This window comes from Monodelphis domestica, chromosome 1 (genome assembly GCF_027887165.1).
Source record: "Monodelphis domestica isolate mMonDom1 chromosome 1, mMonDom1.pri, whole genome shotgun sequence".
Taxonomy (NCBI): domain Eukaryota; kingdom Metazoa; phylum Chordata; class Mammalia; order Didelphimorphia; family Didelphidae; genus Monodelphis; species Monodelphis domestica.
In genome coordinates, this window is record NC_077227.1 from 726,738,363 (window position 1) to 726,763,617 (window position 25,255).

The window sequence follows — 25,255 nt, forward strand, 5'->3', positions numbered from 1 at the left end:
TGGGGTCATGAAGAGTTGGATGTGACTGAAATGACTGAACAACAATAGGAGGAGAGGAAGATATAGTATGGAAGGAGAGAATGAGTTCAATTTTGGACCTGTTGAACTTAAGATGCCTCAAGGAACTTCCAAGTGGGAACGAACTGCAGTCATGGCAGTAATCTACCCTTGTGACTATTATGACATAGTCCCTTGATCCCCTCCCTGCCCCATGAGACTTTATTCCCACATCAAATTCAAGCTGTTATTGCTGAATATCTCCCAAATAAGTATGAACATAGTATATAACCTTTGCTGGAGTTTTAAAAACATGGCTAAATGATTCCTCAATGTCCATTCACTTGGTGGTGGCTAGAGTCGAAGTACTCTGTATCAAAAAACCATTACACTTTCTATCCATCTAAATGGAATTAAATTCCATTGGAAAAAATCTCTCCTCAAGCTTCCCCCATCTTCTTCACTGAGGACTATCTCATATATGCCTAAAAAAATTGAGACCATTCAATGAAAGTTCCTTCTTCTTCCTTCTCCCCATCTCACAGGACTCAGATTGCCTTCTCTCATCAATTATGCACTCCTGTCTCACACAAAGAACTGCTTCTTTTTCTTCCCAAAGCAATCCTCTCAAGCCAAACCCTTAACCCTATTCTAGCAAATAGCTCTTCTTATCATTCCTGCTCTCAAATATCTTCAGTCCTTCCCTATGTTTTGGTGACATCACTATTGTCTATAAACACTTTCATTTCTTCCTTTCTTTAAAAACATTTCTTAAGGACTCATTATATATATATATATATATATACACAAGGCATAGTGCTAGGCACTGGGGAAAGAGAGAGAGAGAGAGAGAGAGAGAGAGAGAGAGAGAGAGAGAGAGAGAGAGAGAGAGAGGAAGAGAGAGAGAGAGAGAGAGAGGGGGAAAGAGAGAGAGAGAGAGAGAGAGAGAGAGAGAGAGAGAGAGAGAGAGAGAGAGAGAGAGAGAGAGAGAGAGAGAACAAAGGAAAACCAGTCCTTGAACTCGAGCCAGCCTTACATTTCACTGGAGAGGGGATGAAATGTTTATACTGAAAAGTAAATAAAAGATGATGCGAGGACACCATATGTTAGGAGCAAAAGCAAGGATAGGATTGTAGCTTGGAAAGAGATTATTCTCAAAGAAGAAATCAAGAAAGGATTTTCTTCTAGGAGCTGGCACCTCAGTTGAGCTTTGCAGGAAGTTAAAGAATTTAAGAGGCAGAGACACAAGGGGAGCATGTGTCAGACCTGCGGGAGAGTCTATGAAGGCATGAAGGGATACTGAGTCTGGGAAAGAGTTGGTCCATTGGCTTCCCACAAGAAATATGTGAAGGATGGTAGGAGGAAGTAAATCTGGAAAGGAAGGCCAATGCCAGATTATGAAGGGCTTTAATTGCCGAGGTGAGGAATGTGACTTTATTCTAGAGTCAATGGGGAGCTACATGGGGTTCTCATGTGGGTGATTTGGCATTTAAAAATAAAACCATAACCAGCATTTTTAGACATTTAAAAAGCAACTTTTAAGAAGTCTTATTTCAAAGGTATGAGAAGCATTCTTCACTTATCATGGAATGATAGAATTTAGAACAGTAGCTAAGTAAAATTAGCTACCTTAGTAGCCAACTTATCTTATGAATGAGACAGTTTCCAGTAGGTCCTCATATTGTCCCATTGCATCATCTGTTGGCATTTGAGGGGTATCCACTGTTGCTAAGGAAAGGTACTCCAGCCAGCCCTCAATTATTAGAGTTTCTAGAGAGCATCAGTGAAAAGAGAAAACAGAAGGGAACTAACCCAAACATGTGAGCCTCAGAGACATAAAAATCAAATTGCAAGATTGGCAGGAAACCAGAAAGGTGGTCCTGAGTTTATGTGCAAGGGTAGATGGTCACTTGCCCAGGGTCACACAGCTAGGAAGTGTATGAGGCTAGATTTGAACCTAGGACCTCTCATCTCTAGGTCTGGCTCTCAACCTACTGAGCCATCTAGTTCTTCCTTGTAATCGAGGATTTTTAAAGACAGGAATGTCTACAGGACGCCATCCTGCTTATATTTGCCCTTTATCTTTCCACCACAAAATTCATCCTTTTCTAGGAACTATGAAACTGCAACAAGTAGGTTATTGGAGCAATATGAGAGGCCATGAAAAGCTGTTTTACATCTCGGTCCTCATCCATTTCAGCTCTTTTTATTTCCATAGCTGAATACTGTAAGGTCGTTTTTCTAAGATGATGTTTAAGATTAGAGAGTGATTTTGCAAAAATAAGATTCATCCTAGTGGATACCAGGTGTGACAAGAACTTGGCTGCCACTGGGGATGGAACGTTGGACCTCGTGAGCTATGGTGAGCTGCCTGGAGTTTCTTTCAATTGTCCCCCAGGCTCCTGGCTCAGACCACCCAGCTCAATCCACCATGGTCCTGAGGAGTCTGCTCTATTCCCACTCCAGTTTTATAAAGTCACTTGGCATGAATTAAAAAGAACAGTATTTAATAATGACATTCCCACGTGGACCCTCTACCTTATAGTCCAAACCATCTGAACAGTTAAACACCACGCACTGGATGGCCAGTGCTTTGGCGAGATCTTTTGTGGTCTCCGTTTTACCAGTGCCAGCAGGTCCAGCTGGAGCTCCACCCAGGTCAAGCTGCAGTGCTCCCATCAGACAAAGGTAGCAGCGATCCTGATGAAACCAACAATACCAAATATTTTAAGTCAGAAAGCATTTATTAAGCTCCTCTTGTGTGCAGGGTACTTTGATAAGCAACAAGAATAGAAAGAAAAGGAAAAGACAGTCTTCATTCTCAAGAAGCTCCTAATGGTGGAGACAAGCAGACAGCTATGTCCAAACAAGCTATATGTAGGATAAATTGGAGGAAACCAATAGAGGAAAATGGCATTTGATTAGTTTTATCATCTCCTTCCTCCTTCCTCCCTTCCTCTTTCTTTCTTTCTTTCTTTCTTTCTTTCTTTCTTTCTTTCTTTCTTTCTTTCTTTCTTTCTTTCTTTCTTTCTTTCTTTCTTTCTTTCTTTCTTTCTTTCTTTCTTTCTTTCTTTCTTTCTTTCTTTCTTTCTTTCTTTCTTTCTTTCTTTCTTTCTTTCTTTCTTTCTTTCTTTCTTTCTTTCTTTCTTTCTTTCTTTCTTTCTTTCTTTCTCTTTCTTCCTTCCTTCCTTCCTTCCTTCCTTCCTTCCTTCCTTCCTTCCTTCCTTCCTTCCTTCCTTCCTTCCTTCCTTCCTTCCTTCCTTCCTTCCTTCCTTCCTTCCTTCCTTCCTTCCTTCCTTCCTTCCTTCCTTCCTTCCTTCCTTCCTTCCTTCCTTCCTTCCTTCCTTCCTTCCTTCCTTCCTTCCTTCCTTCCTTCCTTCCTTCCTTCCTTCCTTCCTTCCTTCCTTCCTTCCCCCCCTCAACTATCAAAGTGGTTTTCCTAAAGCACAAGTCTATCTCACATTCCCTCCCCTTCAGTAAACTCCAGTGGCTCCCCCTCATTGCCTGCAGGGTCAAGTATAAAAAAAAATTTTTTTGGCTTTTAAAATCCTTCAAAATTTGTTCCCTTCCTACTTTTCCATCTTCTTATATTTTATTCCCTTACTCCCCTCCATATACCCTGTGACCCAATGACACTGGCCTCTTTTCTCTTCTTCATACTTCTCTAGACTGAGTGCATTTTCTCTAGCAGTCCCCAGGCACAGAATTCTCTGGCTGTTTAACTCTCCATCCTGGCTTCCCAGGCTCTCCTCAATCTTGGTTAAAACACTACTTTTCTAAGAAGACTTTATTCTATTTCTTTCTTTCTGTGATGATCCCCAGTTTATTCTGAAGCTATGTGGTATAGAAGATAGAGCTGGGCCTGGGGTTAGAAGGACCTGAAGTCAAATCTGGCCTCAGATACTTACTAGCTGTGTGGACCTGGGCATGTCATTTTGCCTCAGTTTCTTCAACTATAAAATGGAGATAATAATAGCATCTAACTCCCAGGGCTGTCATGTTCTTCAAATGAGATATTTGTAAAGTGCTTTAGCACAATATCTGTTACATAGAAAGCACTATATAAATGTTGGCTCTTCTTATTGTTAAAGTCTATCTTGTTTGCACATAGCTATTTTTAGGTTATCTCACCCAATAGATGTGAGGTTCCTCAGAGCTGAGGAAGAGACTATTTTAATCTTTCTTGGCTCCTCAGAACTTTGGGCAACACCCAACCCATGGTAAATATAGTACTAAACAATGCTTGTGAATTAATCAAATCCTTGGAGCAGAGCTAGTTGGTGGTTGACAGTGGTTAATGCTACTCCCTTGTGGCTTTGTCCACTAGTGGAAAAGCTTCAGTGGTAGTTTTCAGGGAAATAAACTTTATAATCTGAGAGATCATAAGGACACAAGGAGATATTTACAAATTGAATTCATAGGAATCTATATGGCAGGACTTATTTTGATTATTATTAAGATATTCTAGATAGAGAGATGTTTCATAAATGTCTAATGAAACTTTTAGTCAGTGGATGTCTCATTGTGACATAGAGGTAACATTAGACCTGGGTTAGGCAGGAAAGTGCAGCAGGGCTTCAAAGCTGAAAAGTCTTCAAGTAAGGTCCCAGGGAATGGACTGGGTGTCTGCTGGCCAAAGCCTAGACTACCTGGCCAGAATACTGGCTATTGGAAGAACATGATTTTGTCTGGAGCTATTCACGAAGTACCAGCAATGAAGGCATTGAAAGGTTGGTTACTCTCTGTACTGGTAGGGAATTTAGGAACCACTCACCCAGATATATACATGGAATTTTTGTAGCAGTATTTCTTAGTAAATATTTAGCTTGTAGATGAAGACATTTCCTTCCCCAATGCATATAATGATATGCATAACATATCCCCTAGAACTGTCAACAGCAAAGATGCCATTGGGCCATACAATATTCCCAGAAATGGCCTAAACCAGATTAAAATGTATTAATTTAAGAAAGAAACACTGACAGGTGTGGTTTTCTAAGTCAATATGACCCACAGAGATCATTCTGTATGGTTTAGTGGCCTGAAACACTTCAGAGATTAAGGGACTTGCCTAATGTTACACACAAGCAGAAAGAAGGCTTGAACTGACATCTTCCAGGTACCAAGGACAGCTCTCTGTCTACTATGCCAGGCTAAGTATCTCTTCTACATGAATACTAACATAAATGAAGACTAACTTACAGTGAGGGGGGTAATCACCAGTCTTGGGCATGCTCCCAGGTATTCATAGCCATAAGTATACTGAGAAAGGGCCATTTTGGCCACACAGTTATCCAAGTCAAGATCCCAATAGTAACGTAGCTGCCTTTGCCACTCAAAGCAGTCAGAAGTGGAGATCTACCCAGGAGATACAAAATAAGAAGAGGATTCATTTATTTACAGATTTGAATCAACATTAGTTAATATGGTAGGGACTGCTTTTAAACAAAGGAAATATTTACCTTGGTTGCCACGAGTTCACTGACAATGTCTCTCGCATGTACATCGATGGTAATTAAGGCAGTTATGATGTTTCTGTGTAATCTGGGAAGACTGCCTCGTACCAAACCTGCCAAAGCATTTAATCTCTAGAGTTAAAAAAAAAATTAATGTGACTTCCCTGCTCAGAAGAAAACAGTTGTTTTTAAGAGCATGACTTTTCCAAAAGAGATTAGACTAAGCTTCCCTATGCTTTGTATTAAAAAAAAAGATTCTATAGCCCTATTATCCCATGAATATAATGATTTAAGGCTTTCAAAGTACTTAACCTAAGTTTGAGCCCCAAAACAACCTTGTGAATTAAATGCAATTATCATCCCCATTTTGCAGATATAGAAACTAAAATCAGAGTATCTGAGTTAGGCTTTGAACTAAGGATATACTGTGTAAATATTTAACAACTACTCTTGGGGGCAGTAGTGGTGGTTTGCTTGACATATTTTTAAGCTATTCTACATTCTTAATAATTCTACATTATTAATATTTTCTCTATCAATTTCTTAATTCTAGACATTCAATAGGACAATATAATTAGCCCTGATTTGTAGCATTTGTGATTTCAAGGTGTAAGTGCTCACCCTGAAAATAAATTTAATCCCTTACCTTCTCTCTTAGACTCAATACAAAGAATTGGTTCCAAGGCAGATGAGGGGTAAGGGCTAGGCAACTGGAGTTAAGTGACTTGCTCAGGGTCACTTGCTAGGAAGTATCTGAGGCCAGATTTGATCCCAGAATTTCCTGTCTCTAGGTCTAACTATTCACTGGGCCACCTCAGTGCCACCATAAATTAATCTTAATAAAAATCCTTCAAAGCCAAACTCAAGCACCATAAATCAATCAAGAATATTTATTAAGCACTTACTGTGTCAGGCACTTTGATAAGCACCAGGGATATAAGGGAAAGATAAGAACACAGTCTTCAAAGAGCCCATACTCTAATATGTGCAAGATATAGACAATGTAACTGGAGAGCATCTTATCCTCTTGGCTGTGGGTGCCCCCCAAACTCTCTAGAAATTACCATTAGGTTCTCTTTGTAGATCACTGGGCATGTGTGTAGCCTCCTCAGAGAGAAGACAAATTCCTTGTGACCAGGAATTTTCATTTTTCTCTTTTGTGTCCTCAAACCTTAGCACTGTGTCTGCCAGGTGGTCAAAAATATCTATTCAGTGTTTCTTAGGCACCAGGCACTATATGCACTGACAGTACAAAGAATGGTAAAACCAATCTTTGCCCTCAGTCAGATTCATATAACTTTGTACAAACAGGTATATAGTGGATAAATTAGAGTGAGTGTGAAGGGATAGAAAAAGGCTTCCTAAAAAAGGTGGAATTTTAGCTGGGTCTGCAAGGAAGCCAGGGAAGCCAGAAGGTAGAGATGTTGGGGGAGACCATTCCAGACATGGAGAAGAATCAGAGGAAATGTCTGGAGCATGGCATGGGAGGGACAGAGGGGAGATCAATGTCACTAGAGGTACAGTGGAGGGTGGAAGGTAGAAGACTGGAAATGTAGAAAGGAAGCAGGTTATGAAGGATTTTGAACATCAAACAGATTTTGGCTTTCAAAGCCCTTTCGAAATAGTAGTGGTAGTCTCTCGGTGTCCCAGAATGACAATTGTCTTTGTGCATTATTATCTATTGATGTACCCTCATGTGGCTTTGAAGTCCAAAGGCTGAGACGCAGAGTTTGTGGCGCATGGAGCATGGGATGCCAGTTGTTACGGGAGGTGCGGTTGTGGCCTGGTGTCGGCGTTCACTTGCAGCGGCAAGACGTCGACGTCGTTCATCTTCAAAGGAGGTGGCGTCATGGTGAATGTGGGTTCGCCAGCTGCTTCTGTCAGAGGCAGCGAGTTCTAGTTGCTTTGGTGTCATGGCAGCCCACTTCAAGATTGACTTTAGCTGATCCTTGAATCTTTTCTTTGGTCGGCCTTGTTTCCTGAGTCCAGCTGACAATTCACCATAGAACACCTGTCTTGGTATTCGCTGTGGGTCCATGCGGATGACGTGTCCAGACCATCGTAGCTGGGTTTTGAGGACCAGGACTTCGATGCTGGTGGAGTTGGCTCTGTCGAGGACTTCCTGATTGTTGATTCTGTCCTGCCATCGGATCCTCATGATTGACTGGAGGGAGCGTTGGTGGAATTGCTCCAGCTGTTTCATGTACTTCTGGTACAGTGTCCATGTCTCACAACCGTACAGGAGCGAGCTGAGGACCCTGCGTTATACACTTTGAGCTTCGTCGCAGTGCTTACACTTCTGTGTTGGAGGACTTTGCAGCACAGCTGCCCGAGTGCCTGGCTGGCCTTTTGGATCCTGGCATTGATCTCATGGTCTAGGGACCCGTCGTTGGTGATGGTGCTGCCTAGGTACTTGAAAGTGTTGACCTTAGAAAGCTGCGTGCTGTCGATTGTAATGCACGGCTGGTTCGTTGGCCTCCCTGGTGCAGGTTGGAACAGCACCTCTGTTTTGCTGAGGCTGATAGTCAGACCAAACAGTTTTGTTGTGGTAGAGAACCTGTCCACAATGGTTTGAAGATGATTTTCTTGGTGGGCCATGAGAGCACAGTCATCTGCAAAGAGAGCTTCCAGGATGAGTCTCTGTTATCTTTGTTTTTGCAGTCAGGCGGCGAAGGTCTAGTAGTGAGCCATCCAGTTGGTATTTGATGCAGATGCCCAGATTTAGATCCATCACAGCATGTCGTAATACTTGGGTGAAGGATAGGTTGAATAGCACTGGAGCGAGGACACAGCTTTGTTTCACGCCATTGGAGATGTTGAAGCGATCGGAAGTCTCTCCACCAGGTAGGACTTCCCCTGTCATGTCGACATGAAAGAGCTGGATCAGTTTGACGAATTTTGCTGGGCAGCCGAACTTTCTGAGGATCACCCACAATGCATCCCTGTTCACCGTGTCGAACGCCTTTGTTAGGTCTATGAAGACAATGTAGAGACTCAGGTTCTGCTCAAGGCATTTTTCCTGCATTTGCCTCACCGTGAAGACCATGTCGATGGTGCTGCGATCTGGTCGGAAGCCACATTGTGATTCAGGCAGGTTCTGCTCTGAAACAGATGACAGGAGTCTGTTGAGTATAACACAGGCGAGGATCTTTCCAGCAGTGGAGAGTAGTGAGATGCCTCTGTAGTTGTCACAGGCTGCTCGTGCGCCTTTGTTCTTGTATAGGGCTATGATGGAGGCATCTCTGAGTTCTGGGGGCATGTCTTCCTCTTCCCATATGCTGGTCAGCACTACATGGAATGCCTGAAGTGCCTTTCCATTTAAGGCCTTATACACCTCGATTGGGATCCCATCTTTACCGGGTGCCTTGCCTGTACTCATTTGTTTAATGACTTTTTGGACTTCCTCTATTGAAGGAGGGACGTCAAGTTGTTCAATGGTGCTGTTTTGGGGGATCTGGTCAAGGGCACTTTGGTTGACTGAAGAAGGTCGGTTGAGAAGCTGACTGAAGTGGTCTTTCCACCTGTTGCTGATGCCTTTTTTATCTTTTATGAGAGTGCCACCATCAGAGGATAGATAGCAAGGGAGTGGTGGTGGGTTTTAATGGCCCATAGACATAGTCTTGAGGGCACTGAAAAATTGTTTGTAGTTTTTTGTATCAGCAAAGCCCTGGATTTCTTCTGCCTTTTTTTCCCACCATCTGTCTTGCATCTTCCTGATCTCACACTGTGCCGTGGCTTGGAGAGACTTGAATCTGTCCTTTTTAGGAGCAGAGTTTGGGTTATTTTGCCAATCCATAAAGGCTTTGTTCTTTTTGCTCAATAGGTCTTCAATAGCAGTGTTGTTCTTGTCGAACCAGTCCTGGTGGGTGCGTTGTTTTGGGCCTAGGACTGCCTTTGATGTTTCCTTCACTGCGTCTCTGAACTGGTTCCATTTCTCGGTTGAGCTTCCAGTGAGTGGTCCCTTGGCAGACAGCTTGTCATCCAGGCAGGACTGGAATATTTGCAAATAAGATGGATCTCTAAGATGACTCACATTGTAAAATGCGCGAACTGTCTGGGCACATTTTGGATGGCAAGGCGCAATGCACATTTGGAATAGTAGGTACTTCATAAATGCCTATTGATTTTTTATACATTTCCCATTTTTGAAATAATGTAAGTTTACATGAATAATAGAAATATTTGTAAAGATGGAAAGGTAGAAAACTTGAAAGGTTCTGACATCAAGCTTCTCCATCTATGTAAAACTCACCTCAAAGTTGGTTATTTCAAAAGTTTCCATTGCTTCCAAGGGATCTGTTTCTTCTCCTTCTAAACATTCAGTTAAGTCGCGGCACCACATGATTTGAGAAACCGTCAGCACTACCTGCAAGGGAAAAGGAGCTTGGCCAATAGAGAAAGATCCATTGAAAGTCCCTAGAAAGGCAACATGAACAATGAGGACTTACCTGAGAAGGATGGCCAGCCACCACCCACTCTATCCGGACTTTGCTCTGATAGTCTGCAATGGCAGCTTTGCTTAGGCGCCTCAGGGATGTGAACATGGCTTCTTCTACTTTGCCCAGCCAATCTTCCACGTTTCCTCGAGCCTTCAGGCCTTTCCCCAGGCCAACCTTGGAGAGAATTTGCAGCAACCGTGAGCCTGGGCCAAGGGCTGCTTCCCATCTGAGTACCCTGATTATATGAAAGTTAGTCTAACACTTTGATCTTCCTTCTAGAATCAATCGCATTTGTCAGAGGGAAAAATAATTCTGAATAGAATTTCATCAGTAGGCTGGTCACTAGATGACATATATTTACACATACAAATCATATTTTATATAAATATAACCTATATATTATATGTATACATACTGTATTTCATCTGGTATCCAGCCTACTGATGAAACTCTAGCCTCCTTTTTTAATATACTATACGTACACACATATAGAATAATATATAATGTTATATATATATATATATATATATTCATTCACTGCAACCCATTGTAGGAGGAAAACTCACAATCAATTAAATCAAAAGATGAGGAAGCTGAACTAGATCTCTTATCACTAAGGTCCCTTCCTAGAATTCTGCAATGTATTGGAATGTACAAGAGGAAGAGAGGGAATATTCCTTATCCATTCTCCTTTTGGTGACAGCATGGCTAAATATATATATATGAATCATTTGATGCTCACCCTACTGATGAAATCATATTATATTTACATAAAATACAAATTTTATATATGAATGCATAGGGTAGCTAGGTGACTCAATGGATAGAGTGCCAATATGAATTCAGGAAGACTTATCTCCCTTTGTTCAAATCTGATCTCAATCACTTACTAGCTGTGCGACCCTGGGCAAGTCACTGAACCCTTTTTGCCTCAGTCTCCTCAGCTGTCAAATGAGTTGGAAAAGGAAATGGCAAAACACTCCAGTATCTTCACCAAGAAAACTTCAAATGGAGTCATTTAAAGAGTCAAACAAGATTGAAATGACTAAACTCTACACACACACATACATACACACACACATATATACATACACAAACATACATATATACACACATCTGGTGCCCAGACTACTGATGAGACTATATTTAGACTTCTTTTTACCTTTGGAAGAAATGGGAATTGATATTGGAAGGAATATAAAAGTGCTAATATATGTGTATATATATATATATGATACATCACATATATATATGTCATGATATTTTTATCTCTCTCTCTATCTATTTGTGAAGATTAAAATTAACTCTCCCCTGATTGTGAAGGTTAAAATTGTAACCCCTGCCTATTTTTAGATTTTAATCACCAAAATTGTAAACACCCTACTTAAAAGTTGAGTATGGAGATCTGTCCATTTTTAGAACTAATCACCAAAAGTGTAAACATCCTACTTAATCATTAAGTGTGAGGTTTGTGACAAATGTGTGCGATAGTGGGTGACGAATCAGAATCAATTGACTGCCTCTCAGGCAGTCCTAAATTAGGACTTCAACTGTGATCGATAGACATAGAATTAGGGGAAGGCACAGGAAGTGACACAAGAGAAGATGTCTTTAAAAGGGAGTTACAACTTCCTGAATGCAGTTCTACTGGCAGTTCTTCATTCTTTGGAAGTGGAGACTGGGCACTTCTTCATTCTTTGGAGTGGAGGCTGAAGGAGAAATCTGCTGACTGAACCTGAGACCCTGTTCTTGATGAGACTGTTGGACTGACACGTGGTGAATGAAAGAGCTGACTCCATTCCTGGATATTTTCTGAATAAATTAGCCCCAGGAGAGACTAACCTCTTGAGAGAGTTTTTCTCCCATGTCCTCGGCTTTGCCGAGGCCAGCTAAGAACCAACCTTCCCTGCCTGGGTTAGACTAGGGACCGGAAGTAAATTACTTAGTGATTAGGGTAGATATATTACCCTATCTTCTCTCTGATTTTTCTTACTTCACTCTTTCTATATTTTGTAAATAAACTATAAATAAATCTCTTTGGAATTAATATAAATTTCTGGTGACCACACTTTTTAAAATAACCCCTTTTCCCCCTTACACTATCTATCTATCTATCTATCTATCTATCTATCTATCTATCTATCTATCTATCTATCTATCTATCTACCTATCTATCCATCTATCTATCCATCCATCTATCTATCTATCTTTCTATCTATCTATCTAGATATCTAGATGAGTGGATAGAGCACTGGGCTTAGAATCAGGAAATTCTGAGTTCAAATCTGGCCTCAGATATACTTACTAGCTGTATGACCCTTGGCAAGTCATTTAATCTCTGTATGCCACTGAAGAAGGAAGTGGCAAAGTATTCCAATATCTTTGCCAAGAAAACTCCATTGACAGTGTGGTTCACAGTGTCACAAAGTTGGATATGACTATATGACTCAACAACAACAGAAGTCTGTCTGTCTTTTTCTCTATCTATCCATTTTTCTCCCTCTTTCTCTACTGCAACTCATTGAAGAAAGGAGATTCCTAATCATTTAAATAAAAGACAAGGAGACCAAACTAGATTTCTTATCACCAAGATTCCTTCCTAGAATTCTTTAAATGTACAAGAAGAAGAGAAGGTGTAATCCTTACCCGTTCTCCCTCTGGTGACAGCATAGCTAAAATATCATTTGTAAAAACTTTTTCTGGTTCTGTGTCAATACCAGGTATTTTGGGTTCAGTGGAGATCAAAATGGCAAATTCCAACCTAGAGATGGCATCAAAACACTTCCTTAAATGAGGCTGAACAGCTTGTGGATTGCGAGTCTGGGCCAAAATTTCCAAAAGCTCATCATTGGATAAAAAGTAAAACCTGTCAAAGAAACACAAATTTTAAAAATTGAAATCAACACAAATTGAATAGATTTATCCTTCCCTTATTTGCTTGGGAATTCTTGAAGATTTAAACCACCTTCCTATCCAAAGACCCTTTGGAGAGTGAAGAACTTGATTCAGAGTCCAAACTGTCTGGTGCAAAGAAGATCTGTTCTTCCTAAACCCCACTGGTATCCCCAGTGTAGTCACTAGGGTCCTGAGCTTTGGGGCACCTATTTCTCAGTTACCTTCTTCCACTTGGTTAGAGGGATGCCAAAATGTTGGGTCTTCTGAGTGTAGTACACTAGGGCAAAATAGCTGGTTGTGAAGTGCCTTCAATTTTGGGAACCCTCTCTATAGAATATTGTAGAATTGTAACTACCTAGAAGAAAAGGCTACTAACACCCAGCTGCATTATTTTGTGGTGAGTTGTCTCTTTGTCAAAAGATAAGAAAAACTCCATGATGGATACTTTGCCATGGAAAACTGTAGTGGATAGAGCCCTGAGCCTGGGTGTAAGAGAACTGGCATTTGAATTCTAACTCAGACATATACTAAGCTTTGTGACCTTAAGCAAAACACATAACCACTATGTGCCTTAATTTCTTCTCTTGTAAAAAGGCCAGAGCCAGATCTAATGGCTTTATAGCTCTGGTTCCATATTGTTCTAATTGTGCATCTTCCACTAAACACCTACCTGATGCCCTGAGCTTCAACAACTCTTCCAAGGGAGTAAAAGAACCTGGTAAGACTTCACTGGGTCAAATAAAGGCCAGGCAACAGACTAAGCCTCATTTTCCTTACCCACAAAATGAGAAAGATAATGGGTTTTGCTACCCATCTTGAGGATGTGAGATGAGAGCTTTGTAAACTTTAAATGATGTAGAAATGTGGGGCTGTGATAATCATTCTCTTGTCTGGACATGGTTTTTCATTGGTAGAGAGAATCCAAAATGAAGAAACTCCAACCAATGTAAAATGGCGCTCAAATCTTGTAACATAGTCATAAAGAATTGTTTGGGGGTATTGAGAGGTAAAGGGACTTGTCTGTTGTCACACAGCCAGTAGTGGCAGGATTTAAACCCAGGTCTTCCTTACTCTGAGCCTACCTCTTTTGTCATTAGTGTCATCAATTAAATTTGGAGATTAAATTCACTAATTACTAGCTAAGAGTAAAGAGATTTATCACCAAGTTAACTTGCATCACAGGAAATACAGTTTTTAAAAAAGGTTACTGCAGTGGTTCTAGTCTTGGTTCTGGAGTCAGGAAGCTCAGAGTTCAAATCTAGCCTCAGACATGTAGTAGTTGTGTGATCCTGGATAAGTCAGCCTTTTGCATTTCAGTTTCCATTTCTGGAAAATTTGGATGAAAATAGTCCTTATCTCCAAGGGTTGTTGGGAGATAACAAGATTACCCATAGAAAGCATTTTGCAAACCCTGCAGTGCTATATAAATGATAGCCAGCTATTAGTGCAGATTTAAAAGCCAAGGGGATTTTTATCATTTCCTGATGGCAAAAGAATACCTAGATTCATTTCTTCAATAATTCACATTTATATAGTACTTTAAAGTTTATGAAGCAATATTTCCCAGGACAATCCTAAAATACAATTATAAGTACTATTATTACTCCTATTTTACAAATTGTGAAAGGTTCAGCCCATGGTCACTAGACCATTGGGATCTGAACCCATGTCTTGCTGAATAGAAGTCTACAATGCTCTATTGTTCTAAGCTACCTCCCTGTAAATTCAAGTCAGCAAGCCCAGAACAACTGCATCCCATGGTATTGAAAATACTTGCAAATATGATTGTTAAGCTGCAACTGGTGATCTCTGAAAGATACTGGACATTCGCAGATATGTTATAAGGACTGAGTTGTTCTAATTTACAAAAAAGGAAACAATAATAACTGATATAAAGGATTTAAGGCTTGTAGAACATTTTATATACACAAATCTCATTTGACCCTCACAAGAACCTGGTGAGAAAAACAATGCAGTTATTATTGTTATTATATATTATATATATATATATCATATATATATAATAATAATATATTATTACCCCTATTTTACAAATAAAACTGAGGCTAGGGAGATTAAGTGTTTTGCCTAGGGTCACAGAGTTAATAAGTAACTAAATTGGGATTTAAATTATAGGTCTTATAAGCCCAGTGCTCTATCCACTCCATAATAGTATGGTAAATCCTTCAAACCATATGACAGGAAATTTGAAGTTAGTTAGGCTGGATGAAATTCCATGACATATTACTAGAAGGCTGTTTTCTAAACACTCAGAAAGGGAAGCAGTAATCACTAAGAACCAGAGTGACTTCTTTAATTACACATCAAACCAAACCAATTTTATAGTTTTTTTTTTTTTGATAGGTTACCAGAAGTTTAGTTCAAGGAAAGGTCATAAAATCTCCTGAGCACTATCTTTTGACCCTATTCTGCTAAATATGTTTGTTTTCTGCCTTGGATGAGGTGATCAAATTTTCAACTGATAACAAACTGAGAAGGAAAGCTTGTTTGAACCCACAGCCTTCCCTCTGTGGTGGGGCCAGAACAGGATAAAACAAATCTAGCCAAAGTATGACCTTACCCTGACTTCAAAAATATATTCCAAATTCTTGCCTATGATCACTAATTGAGGAAGAGCTCACAGATATGAAGGAACTGACTGCTTGGGGTCCTGGCAGGAATATGGGCTTGTAGAGGAATTCCACTAATGGCACCCACCAAGCTACCTACAGTCTTGATGTGCAGGGAGGATGGTGGCCAAGCCTCGCTGGTGTGATGGAGTCAAGAGGAGGTAAAGTGGCTCCAAATCATAATGGAACTATCACATCAGAACAGTGGCATGGCAAAAAAGAGATGCTTTTCCCATAAAAGATTCCCACTTTAGTCCACTCATCAAAAATCCTTATTGATTCCAATAACTGGCCTCCCTGCTGTGGCGTTATCACGTGTGTGTCTAAGTTTTCCTTTGGATTTTGGTGCTTTGAAAAAATCCAGGCTTATTCTCTGGCCAGGATGTTGGTTTATGTTCACTTGGCCCCTGATTTAGAATCTTTACCCCAGGAAGTTATTGATTAGTTTTCTTCCTCTCATAGGACAAGTGATTACCCTAATCTTGGGCATGTGCCAATGCCTCATTGAAGATACAAAGGAAATAGTAAATCATCCAGGGACATAAAGAAAATAATAAAAATCATTCTGGATCATAATCCTGAATCTTTTATTCTAACTTCATAGTATATGAATGATATTATCCCTAATGGCTCCTAATTAAACATGGGAAAAGGCAACACAGTGATTTGAGATCACATCCATGATATATTACTAAGATATCACACAAAATTATGTATATATACAGTCATTGAGATTTCATGTTTCAGAATCTCCCTTAAGCCTGTTAGCCTATTCAGGTCTCAATTTTCTCCTCTACTATATTTCTTGGGTGTTATTAGAAAAAAATCTGAGTGCTTTGATGGCCCACAAGTGTAATAAAATTCAGTATGTGATGTGGCTGCCAGAAAGTTCCTATGATCTCAGGCTACATTAAGAGAAGCATAGCTTCTAGGAATAGGGAAGTGATAGCCCTACTATTTTTTTTTTTGCCTTAATCAGATCCAAGTGGAATCTTGCATCTAATCATTCTAAATCTCAATTTTTAAAAGGACCTAAATAAGATGTAAAGGATCCAGAGGAGGGCAACAAGATTAGGGAAGGGTTTTCAATTCAAAACGTAGGAGGGACTTTTGAAAGAACTGGGTGGGCTTAGCTTGGAGAAAATAAGGTTTGTAGAAAAGGTGGTGATAGTGGGAACACTTTGGATGGCTAGGACTAGAATGTAAAGATTGAGTCAGTCTTGTTCTGTTTGGACCCAGTGGGCAGAACCATGAGCAATAAGGATGCAAATGGAGGGTTGATGTCAAGAAAAATGTCCCAACAATTGAAATTGTCCCAAAGTGACATATCCTAGTGGTGATGGAAAATGTTTTCCCTTCCCTAAGCCTCAAGAAGAGGCTGGATATATTTTAGACTAGAGTTTCCTTTTATGAAAAGGGGGGTGGGACTAGAGAGTGAATGAGGTCTTTTCCAATTGTCAACTTCTGTGAGTTTATGATTCTGTGATTCTGTGCTTCCCTGAGACCAGCCCTATGACTAAAATATCTTCTATTTCAAGATACTACCTGCTTGATTTTCTCTATCACAACTTTCTTGCCTCTTTCTTAGTTATTATGAACTTTAAATATTTTATTTGTTGAGCCATACCTGTCAAGAGGCAGGGGATAACCACTAGCAACTTTTGAAGATGACCTATTTAGGATTTTAAACTTACCTTGGAAAAATGACTCTCTTTGATTCCAAATAGGCCTCAAGACACTTCTGAATTTGGTCAAGCAGTGCATTATTATTTTGGAAAGTTTCCAGGAGTCCTATATGTCAAAAAAAAGCATTTCTAAAATTGTAGTAAAAATTGAAAAAGCACACAATACAGAGATGGTCATTTTATGCAAAAGGAAGCAATATTATGAACAGGATAAAGATTTGATGTATTTAATAGAACATAATCCAGGGAATTATCAATTGCCATTTTTTGTCTGTCAAAGAACTAGTGACTTCTGCATCTTAATTCTTATCATACATATTTAATATAATTCATTATCCAGTATACTCAAGATCTGTGATCTTGTTGATTTGGAGTATTTTTTAAAAATCATGAATTCCAGGTCATATGTCGTTCAATGATTTCAGTCATGTACAACTCTTCATGATCCCATTTGGGATTTTCTTGGTAAAGATTCTAGAGTGGCTGGTCATTTCCTTCTCTAGCTAATTTTGCAGAGAGTAAACTGAGGCCAGCAGGGATATGTGACTGGCCCATGGTTACATAGCTAATAAGTATTTGGGGTCAAATTGAACTAAGGAGGATGAGTCTTCCTGACTCCAGACTTGGTACTCTATCCATTCCACCATGTTGCTGCCCATATCCAAGGTTAAGAACTCTTGAAATAGAGGATCAAGTTATAAAGCATTTATTGAGCATTTACTTTATGCCAAGTCCTGCTCTTAGCCCTGGGTAGAGAGTTTATTTAAAGATTTGGATGCATGTCTTTTTTAATTAAAAAAATGATATTTTAAAAAGTGGAGAACTGATAATGGCAAACCGGTGGGAGTTTGAGCAAAGAACACACCATTTTAGTCTCAAACAAAAGGCATGCTTTGTAGGTTGGAATAAGGAGACTGAGGTACCCCTGCCCTTTACTGGTGAAGAACCAAGACTGTAAGGACAACACAGAAGTGAGGAAAGGAGGAACCATTAACTATGGAACCAGCAAAGCAAGTGAAGGAGTGAAAGCAAAATCCCAGAATTTATCATCATCAAATTCACAAAAACGCTGCCTCCAGTCTTCCTGATTTTTAATACTGGATGCTCAGCATTAAGGGTCTGATGATCAGTACAGACAGTGATTATTGTCAATGGCTAGTGATGCTCCTGTGCAAATCCTGGCGGTGAAGTACCTGGTTGAGTAGCTGCACGGAGAGAATTGGGCAAACGGTTAACTTTTCTCATGATTTCTTTCCATGATTTATCCACCTGTAAAAACATTTTGGCCTCTGCTGGCAGCTGTCTCTGAATGTCTGGAGCACTGAAAATACTCTCTAAGTAAAGCCAGTTTCTCTGACAGGTCAGCCATTCCTCCTAGAGAAATCAATAAAATTGAGATGTTATCCATTGCGGAGTCACTGGTGCCCACCTGAACCACCCAAGCCTGTGCCCAGCTCCCAGACCATGGAGATCAGTGCTGAGCTCAGCTGCGACATCAAGAATGCCATTAAGAGGGGGCAGCTGGGTGGTTCCATGAATTGAGAGTCACACCTAGAAATAGGAGGTCCTGGGTTCAAATCTGATCTTAGGCACTTCCTAACTATGTGACCCTGGGCAAGCTGCTTAATTCCTTTGGCCTTTCCCTTACCAACTTTCTGCCTTGGATCTGATTCTAAGACAGAAGGTAAAGGTTTTATTTTGGTTTTTAGTTGTAAAGCTCAAGACATTTCATTTTTTTCCTGTTTTTAACCATATTCATTCATTCATTAAACATTTATTAAATGCCTACTATGTGTCAGGGGAATACAAAGAGAGGTAAAAAGATAGTTCCTGCCCTCAAAGAACTTAGCTAATTGATATATATTCTAATATATTGAAATCATAGGATAATAAATATGGAGCTGGATAAAGCAGAGGTTACCTAGTTAGTCCCATTTTACAGATGAGGAAACTAAGCCCACCATTAGTAAGACACAGAGGTCACATTTGAATTCAAGTCTCGAGACGCCAAGTTCAATAACCATTCCCTAAACCATGATTCCTTTCAGTCTAAAGACATAAAAATTACAGCATATAATAGCCTGAGAGGTAAAAGGGAATCTCAGAGGCCGTTTTATTCAACCCCATCATTGAGAAAACTGAGGACTAGGGAAATGACTTGCCCAAGGTCTCCCAAGTAATAAGCATCAGAAGAAGGATTGAACCCATATGTTCTGACTCTAGAGACAGATGCTCTTTTCACTCACTGCACCCCATCGCTTCTCAGTCCAAACTAAAGGCACAAAGATAGTGGACTACACACTTTCAGGTGTTCCTTCTTGTTCTAACATTCTTTGAATCATTTAGTTTGCATTTTATTGCTCACCAGTGTTTGATTAAATAATGCAAGTTGCTTTTGCCATTCATCAACTCGAGGTTTGAGTGGACCCACGTAGCGGGAAGAGGCGATTGTGGCCACATTAATGATGCTGTCATCTAGAAGGACCTTGAAGGAAAGAAAAACAAAGAGAAGGCAGTAAGAACAGTCCCATTTCTTGTCTTTCCCATGGTATTGTTTTCTTCTATTACCTTGCATTGCTCATTTAATAAAACCTTTTCCCTACTATTCTCTGGAATTCTGCATTCAAGTGGGAAAGGTGGGATCTTTCCAAGAAAATTAGAGATATCAAGGGAATTTTTCATGCAAAAATGGGCAAGATAAAAGACACAAATGGTTGGGTCTTAACAGAAATAGAAGCGATGAAGAAGAGGTGCCAAGAAAATATAGAGCAACTATGCAAGAAAGAGCTTAACATCCCCAGCAGCCATGATAGTGTGCCTACTGAGTGCTTAGAGCCAGACATCCTGGAGAATGAAGTCAAGAGAGCTTTAGGAAGCTTTGGTAACAATAAAGCTTGTGTAGGGGTGATGGAATTCCAGCCAGACTATTAAAAATCCCAAAAGAGGATGCTGGGAGGTGGAGGAGGATAGAGAGTGCTGCTGTGCTATGGTCCATGGGGTCATGAAGAGTCAGACACGACTGAACGATAAGTCCCTTTCTGTGCTAAGCAGTTGTAAGGACTTATGTCCCCTGCTTCTTTGACTTGGTAAACTTCCCCAGAAAGGTGTGTGCTTGAGCTTCTGTCTTCTGACCTGTTTCCCTTTGTTCCCTTTTCCAGTTGGGCTTCTGCCTCTACCACTCTGTCCTCTCAAATACACAAGTTAATGCCTCTTTGCATGCCTTGACCTCCTGCATCTACGACTTCCTTCACATCCCCTCAACGTTGCTCCCAACCTGTTCTAAACCTCCACGATCTAGAACTCTGGATTCTCCCTCTGATCGCAGTCTTCTGCTCCCTCAGCTCTCTCACTGCCTCATTGGCTTCCTAAAATGTTTTTCAATCTCTGGTCCCTTAATCACTTTTGTCTATTTATTGTTGCTTGTCTTTGCACTCCACCACAACTTTTATCCTGACGTTCATGAAGCATCCTTCTCCATATTTGCTGACTCCCTTTGACTTCTCAAACTCTTGCAATCTGGTTTCTATTCCTCTATGGAAAATGCACTCTCAAGGCTCACCAAATCTGAAAGACTTCCCACAGTCCTCAGGTCCTTCAATCTTTCTGCAGTTCTGGGTTACTATCTTCCCTGCCTATCTGTCTGACTACAATGGGGTCTCTCCTACAACATATGGCTCTCTAAGTTTAGATATCTAGCCTCAAATTTTTCTGAAACTATAAACTTATATCTCCAGTTCCCTGTTGCACTAGACATCTCCAACTACATGTCTCTCTAGTTTATCAAATTCAATGATAATCATTATAATCACTATCATTTATACAGTCCTTTAAGGTTTACAAAGTGATTTACATATGTTAACTTGCTTTATCCTCACAAATACCCTGTTAATAACAGTTATTAACAGCCCCATTTTATAGGGGAGGCAATTAAGTCACTGAGAGATTAAGTGACCTGACCAAAGTGATCACACAGCTAGTGTCTGAGATAAAATTCAAACTCAGATCTTCATGACACTGAATCCAAAGTGCCACTTAGCTCCCTCTACTCATCATGCCCCAAACTAAACTCTAACCTCCTTCCCACCCAATGTTTTCTTCCTCCAAACTTCTATATTAATATTGAGTTACTGCCACCTTCCCAATCACCCAGGCTTGAAACCTTAGAGGCACATGCAATTCTTCATTCCCTCTTGTCTTCCAAATCTGCTTTATTACTAAATCTTGGTAATTCTATATCCATAACATTGTCTTTTCTTTACCCATAGTGCATCTACTAGAGTGACACCATCATCAACTCTTACATAGACCATCATAGTAGCTTTCTGGTGGGTCTTTCAATTTCTAGGCTTTTCCTTTCTTCAAGATGACTTCATTAACTCTTATGTAGACCATCATAGTAGTTTTCTGGTGGGTCTTCCAATTTCTAGCCTTTTTCCTTCAAGATGATTTCATCAACTCTTATGTAGACCATCACAGTAGTTTTCTGGCAATTTCTAGCCTTTTTCCTTCCTTCAAGATGACTTCATCAACTTATGCAGACCATCATAGTAGTTTTCTGGTGGATCTTCCAATTTCTAGCCTTTTTCCTTCAAGATGATTTCATCAACTCTTATGTAGACCATCATAGTAGTTTTCTGGCAATTTCTAGCCTTTTTCCTTCCTTCAAGATGACTTCATCAACTTATGCAGACCATCATAGTAGTTTTCTGGTGGGTCTTCCAATTTCTAGCCTTTTTCCTTCAAGATGATTTCATCAACTCTTATGTAGACCATCATAGTTTTCTGGTGGGTGTTCCAATTTCTAGCCTTTTCCCTTTCTTCAAGATGATTTAATCAACTTTTATGTAGACCATCATAGTAGTTTTCTGGCAATTTCTAGCCTTTTTCCTTTCTTCAAGATGACTTCATCAACTCTTATGCAGACCATCATAGTTTTCTGGTGGGTCTTCCAATTTTTAGCCTTTCTCCTTTCTTCCCTTCATTTTGATGCTATAGTTTGTCCTGGTGCCAAGATCTGCCTACATAACTAACCTCTAAAACTTTCAAAGAATCCCTATTACTTCTTGGATAAAATGCAAATTCCTTAGCAAGGCATTTAAGGCCCAAACCAACTTTCCAGCTTGATTTAACAATATTCCTCTTCACACACACTACATATATGTGTGTGTGTGTGTGTGTGTGTGTATTACAGCTGAACTGAACTACTTGCCCATCCCTAAGCTTCATATAATTCTTTGTATTTACAATGGCCAATTATCCCTGAGAGGAGTAGCAAGGTAAAGTGAGGTACAAAAATTTCACTCAATCATTCAATTTGGTCCTGGGCTTTCTTGGATCTGTGTGTCTTTTGTACTTATGTCTTAGCACTTCTGCCTATATATAAAATCAGCTCCTTCAACAGAGAAAGCCTGGGAAGACAGTGTTGTGGATGAATCTCTATCTGCAGCTCAAGTCGTGTAGGAAAGGGGTTTGCCATAGTAGTTAGTAACAGGTATGGCCAAAAAAGGGGAGAAAGGGGAAAAAGAGGAAGAGTTGGAGAAAGGAAGAGAAGGAAGAGAAAGGAGGAGGAAGGGGAGGGGGAGAGAGAGAAGCCAGCTCAAGTTATGCCACCTTTATGAAGCTTTCCTCAGAGCTTTACCTTCCCAATTAGACTACATATGCTGGGAAATGAGCACCAGGAGCCCATTTTATATTTCTTCTGTATAGTCCTCAGAGTTGTATGGACTAAGTATTCAAAATATACATGCTGTATATAATCCAAATCGATTAACCTGCCAGCACTTGGAGGTGGAAGGGAAGGGAGGGAGGAAGGGAAATAAATAAGTTTGATCATATAACATAGGAAAACTTAGGTGGAAATTTGTTATTACATGTAATTGGTAAAAGAATAAAAATATTTTGAAAAATCAAGATTTACATGTTGATTGATTGAAGTAGAAAACTCCAGTAGCTATGACAGTTTGGGTAATGGTTCCCAGTTCCACTGTGGAGTCCTGATCATGGGTCCAAATGGCTGCATCTGATGCAGAGAATTAATGCATAATGCAATGGGGCTCTCTCTCTCTCAAGCTTTCAACTCACTGCCGTTACTTACCTGTATGTCATCTGTCCCACCCAGGATAAAAACATCTTTGGAATCTCGATGAGGCAAAACAATGAATTCTGTTGTTTTCCAAGCATCTTCCACCTTGTAAAATAATAATATTTGGTAGAATTAATTCATTTTCCAAGTAAATAAATATGGCATAAAAATGACCATGTCACTGAAAAGTATTCTTGCAAAACAAGTTAACAGATATTCCATTTTTGCTACCTTGTTTTTAAAAGCTTGAGAGATAAATTAAAAAAACAACAACTCCTAAATCTTCATTTACTTAGGAGGATAAATTTAGTTGAATTTAGAATGCAAATGGAATATCATGAATGAAAAAAGAGGGTTTTATGTAGAAAAGAGAAGGGAGGGAGAGCATTGCCTATATAGCACAATAAAGGACCAGTGGTTGCCAGAAGACAACATCCCAGGAGACAGCCATAAAATCCATGACCCTAGATGTCTCTGAGTGATATACAAAACATGATAACAAACACAATGATCTAGGGGACCCAAAGGGTTGATCTCAAAGGTGTTACTGAAGCCTGATGGGATGGGACTTATGTCTAAAAATTGGCTTTGGAAGAGTAAGAGAGTAGATAAAAGGGTGAAGGGAGGGAGGATAGTTTGGAGAATCACTGTATATTAAGAATTTGATATGGATGTATGGAATGAAGAGTGACTTCAACTAGTTGAATATCTGCTGATGCTTTCTCTGCCAAGCAAAATAGGTGAGAAATTTGACATCTGCTCAAATGATAATTTAATTTTTTACAAGATGGAGGAGGGGCAGTTAGGTGACTCACTAGATAGCAAGCCAGGCCTGGAAATGGGAGGTCTCAAGTTCAAATCTAGCCTCAGATGCTTTGTGTGTGACTCTGGACGAGTCAATTAATTCCTATTGTCTAGCCCTTATCGCTCTTCTGCCTTGGAATTAATACTTGTATAAATTCTAAAACAAAAGGTAAGAGTTTAAAAATAAATAAATTTAAAAGATGGAAGAAAGACAAAAGAACCTTCTATTTTGAACTTGACCCTGACTAATAAGGAAGAACTAGATAGTAAGGCAGCAACAATAAGAACCTTGGAGACAAGGGAGTTGCATTTGGAAAAGCAGAAATTAAAAACCAAAATGAATGATGGGGAGAAGTAGTTGGGAAATGGAATCTTGTCCTCAATGAGCTCAAGTCACCAGGTATGGGTTAACCAATTCCTAACATTCTAAAAAAAGGGGCAGGTACAATTTCTGAGTGCTTTTCAGCATATTAGCTCTGAAATATCTTAGAAGATGGGAGAGATCTCATGGGTTGGAGAAAGACAAATGCTAACTAAAAGTGTTTTAAGGTAAAGAGGGTGAAGATGACAAACTACACATCAACTCTTGACCATAATATTAAAGAAGAGTTTCTGAGCTCTGAGAAAGTGAAGCAGTAATCATTAAAAGCTAGCATGACTTCATCAAGGACAGGTAGTGTTAGACTAACATAATTTCCTTTTATTGTCCCAATAACCAACTTGGTAAATAAGGGGAATGCCAAAGATCTAGTATCCTAGTTCAACAAAACATTTGATTAAATCTCTCAGGCTCACATGTACAAGATGGGGGAGATAAGGGTCCCATACTAACACAACTGGGTGAATATGGAACTGGTTAAATGACCTGATCCAATGAGTAGTCATTAATTTATCACCATCATCTTGGAAAGAAGGCTCAAGTAGAATGTCCCAGGCATCTATTCTTGGTCCTGCACAAACTGTTCAAAATATTTATGAATGATTTGGTTGACATCAATAGATGGTGTGTCGTCTGCCTAAGCAGAAGTTATCAAGTAGCTCGAAGAGATGGTTAACATTCTGGATGACAGAGACCACATTCAACAATATCTCAACGAAGAGGATAAGTAAGCCTGGCTACTAGATAAACCACAGTGCTGATAACCTGCCCATGATTTAACGCTGAACATACATTCTCTGAATTGGCAATCCTACGGCAGTCTACTTAGTGTGAATCATATGATTTTCACCATATGTTAAAGTTGTTTGTTTTGTTTTATTTTTTTCT

General features: G+C 39.8%; 1 protein-coding gene across 2 annotated transcripts in view; it reads right to left on the reverse strand.

Moving 5' to 3' along the window:
- Window positions 1–25,255, reverse strand: part of DNAH6 (dynein axonemal heavy chain 6) — a 224,010-nt gene that overhangs the window by 142,483 nt on the left and 56,272 nt on the right. For both annotated transcript variants that reach the window (XM_001380022.5, XM_016428162.2), the window contains exons 20-29: window positions 23,197–23,289; window positions 19,468–19,587; window positions 18,296–18,476; window positions 17,112–17,208; window positions 12,539–12,758; window positions 9,902–10,066; window positions 9,706–9,819; window positions 5,460–5,585; window positions 5,200–5,355; window positions 2,536–2,697 (exon numbers count right to left, since the gene is read on the reverse strand). In XM_001380022.5, the coding sequence (XP_001380059.3) occupies window positions 2,536–2,697; window positions 5,200–5,355; window positions 5,460–5,585; window positions 9,706–9,819; window positions 9,902–10,066; window positions 12,539–12,758; window positions 17,112–17,208; window positions 18,296–18,476; window positions 19,468–19,587; window positions 23,197–23,289 (1,434 nt within the window). The remainder of the gene's footprint in view (window positions 1–2,535; window positions 2,698–5,199; window positions 5,356–5,459; window positions 5,586–9,705; window positions 9,820–9,901; window positions 10,067–12,538; window positions 12,759–17,111; window positions 17,209–18,295; window positions 18,477–19,467; window positions 19,588–23,196; window positions 23,290–25,255) is intronic.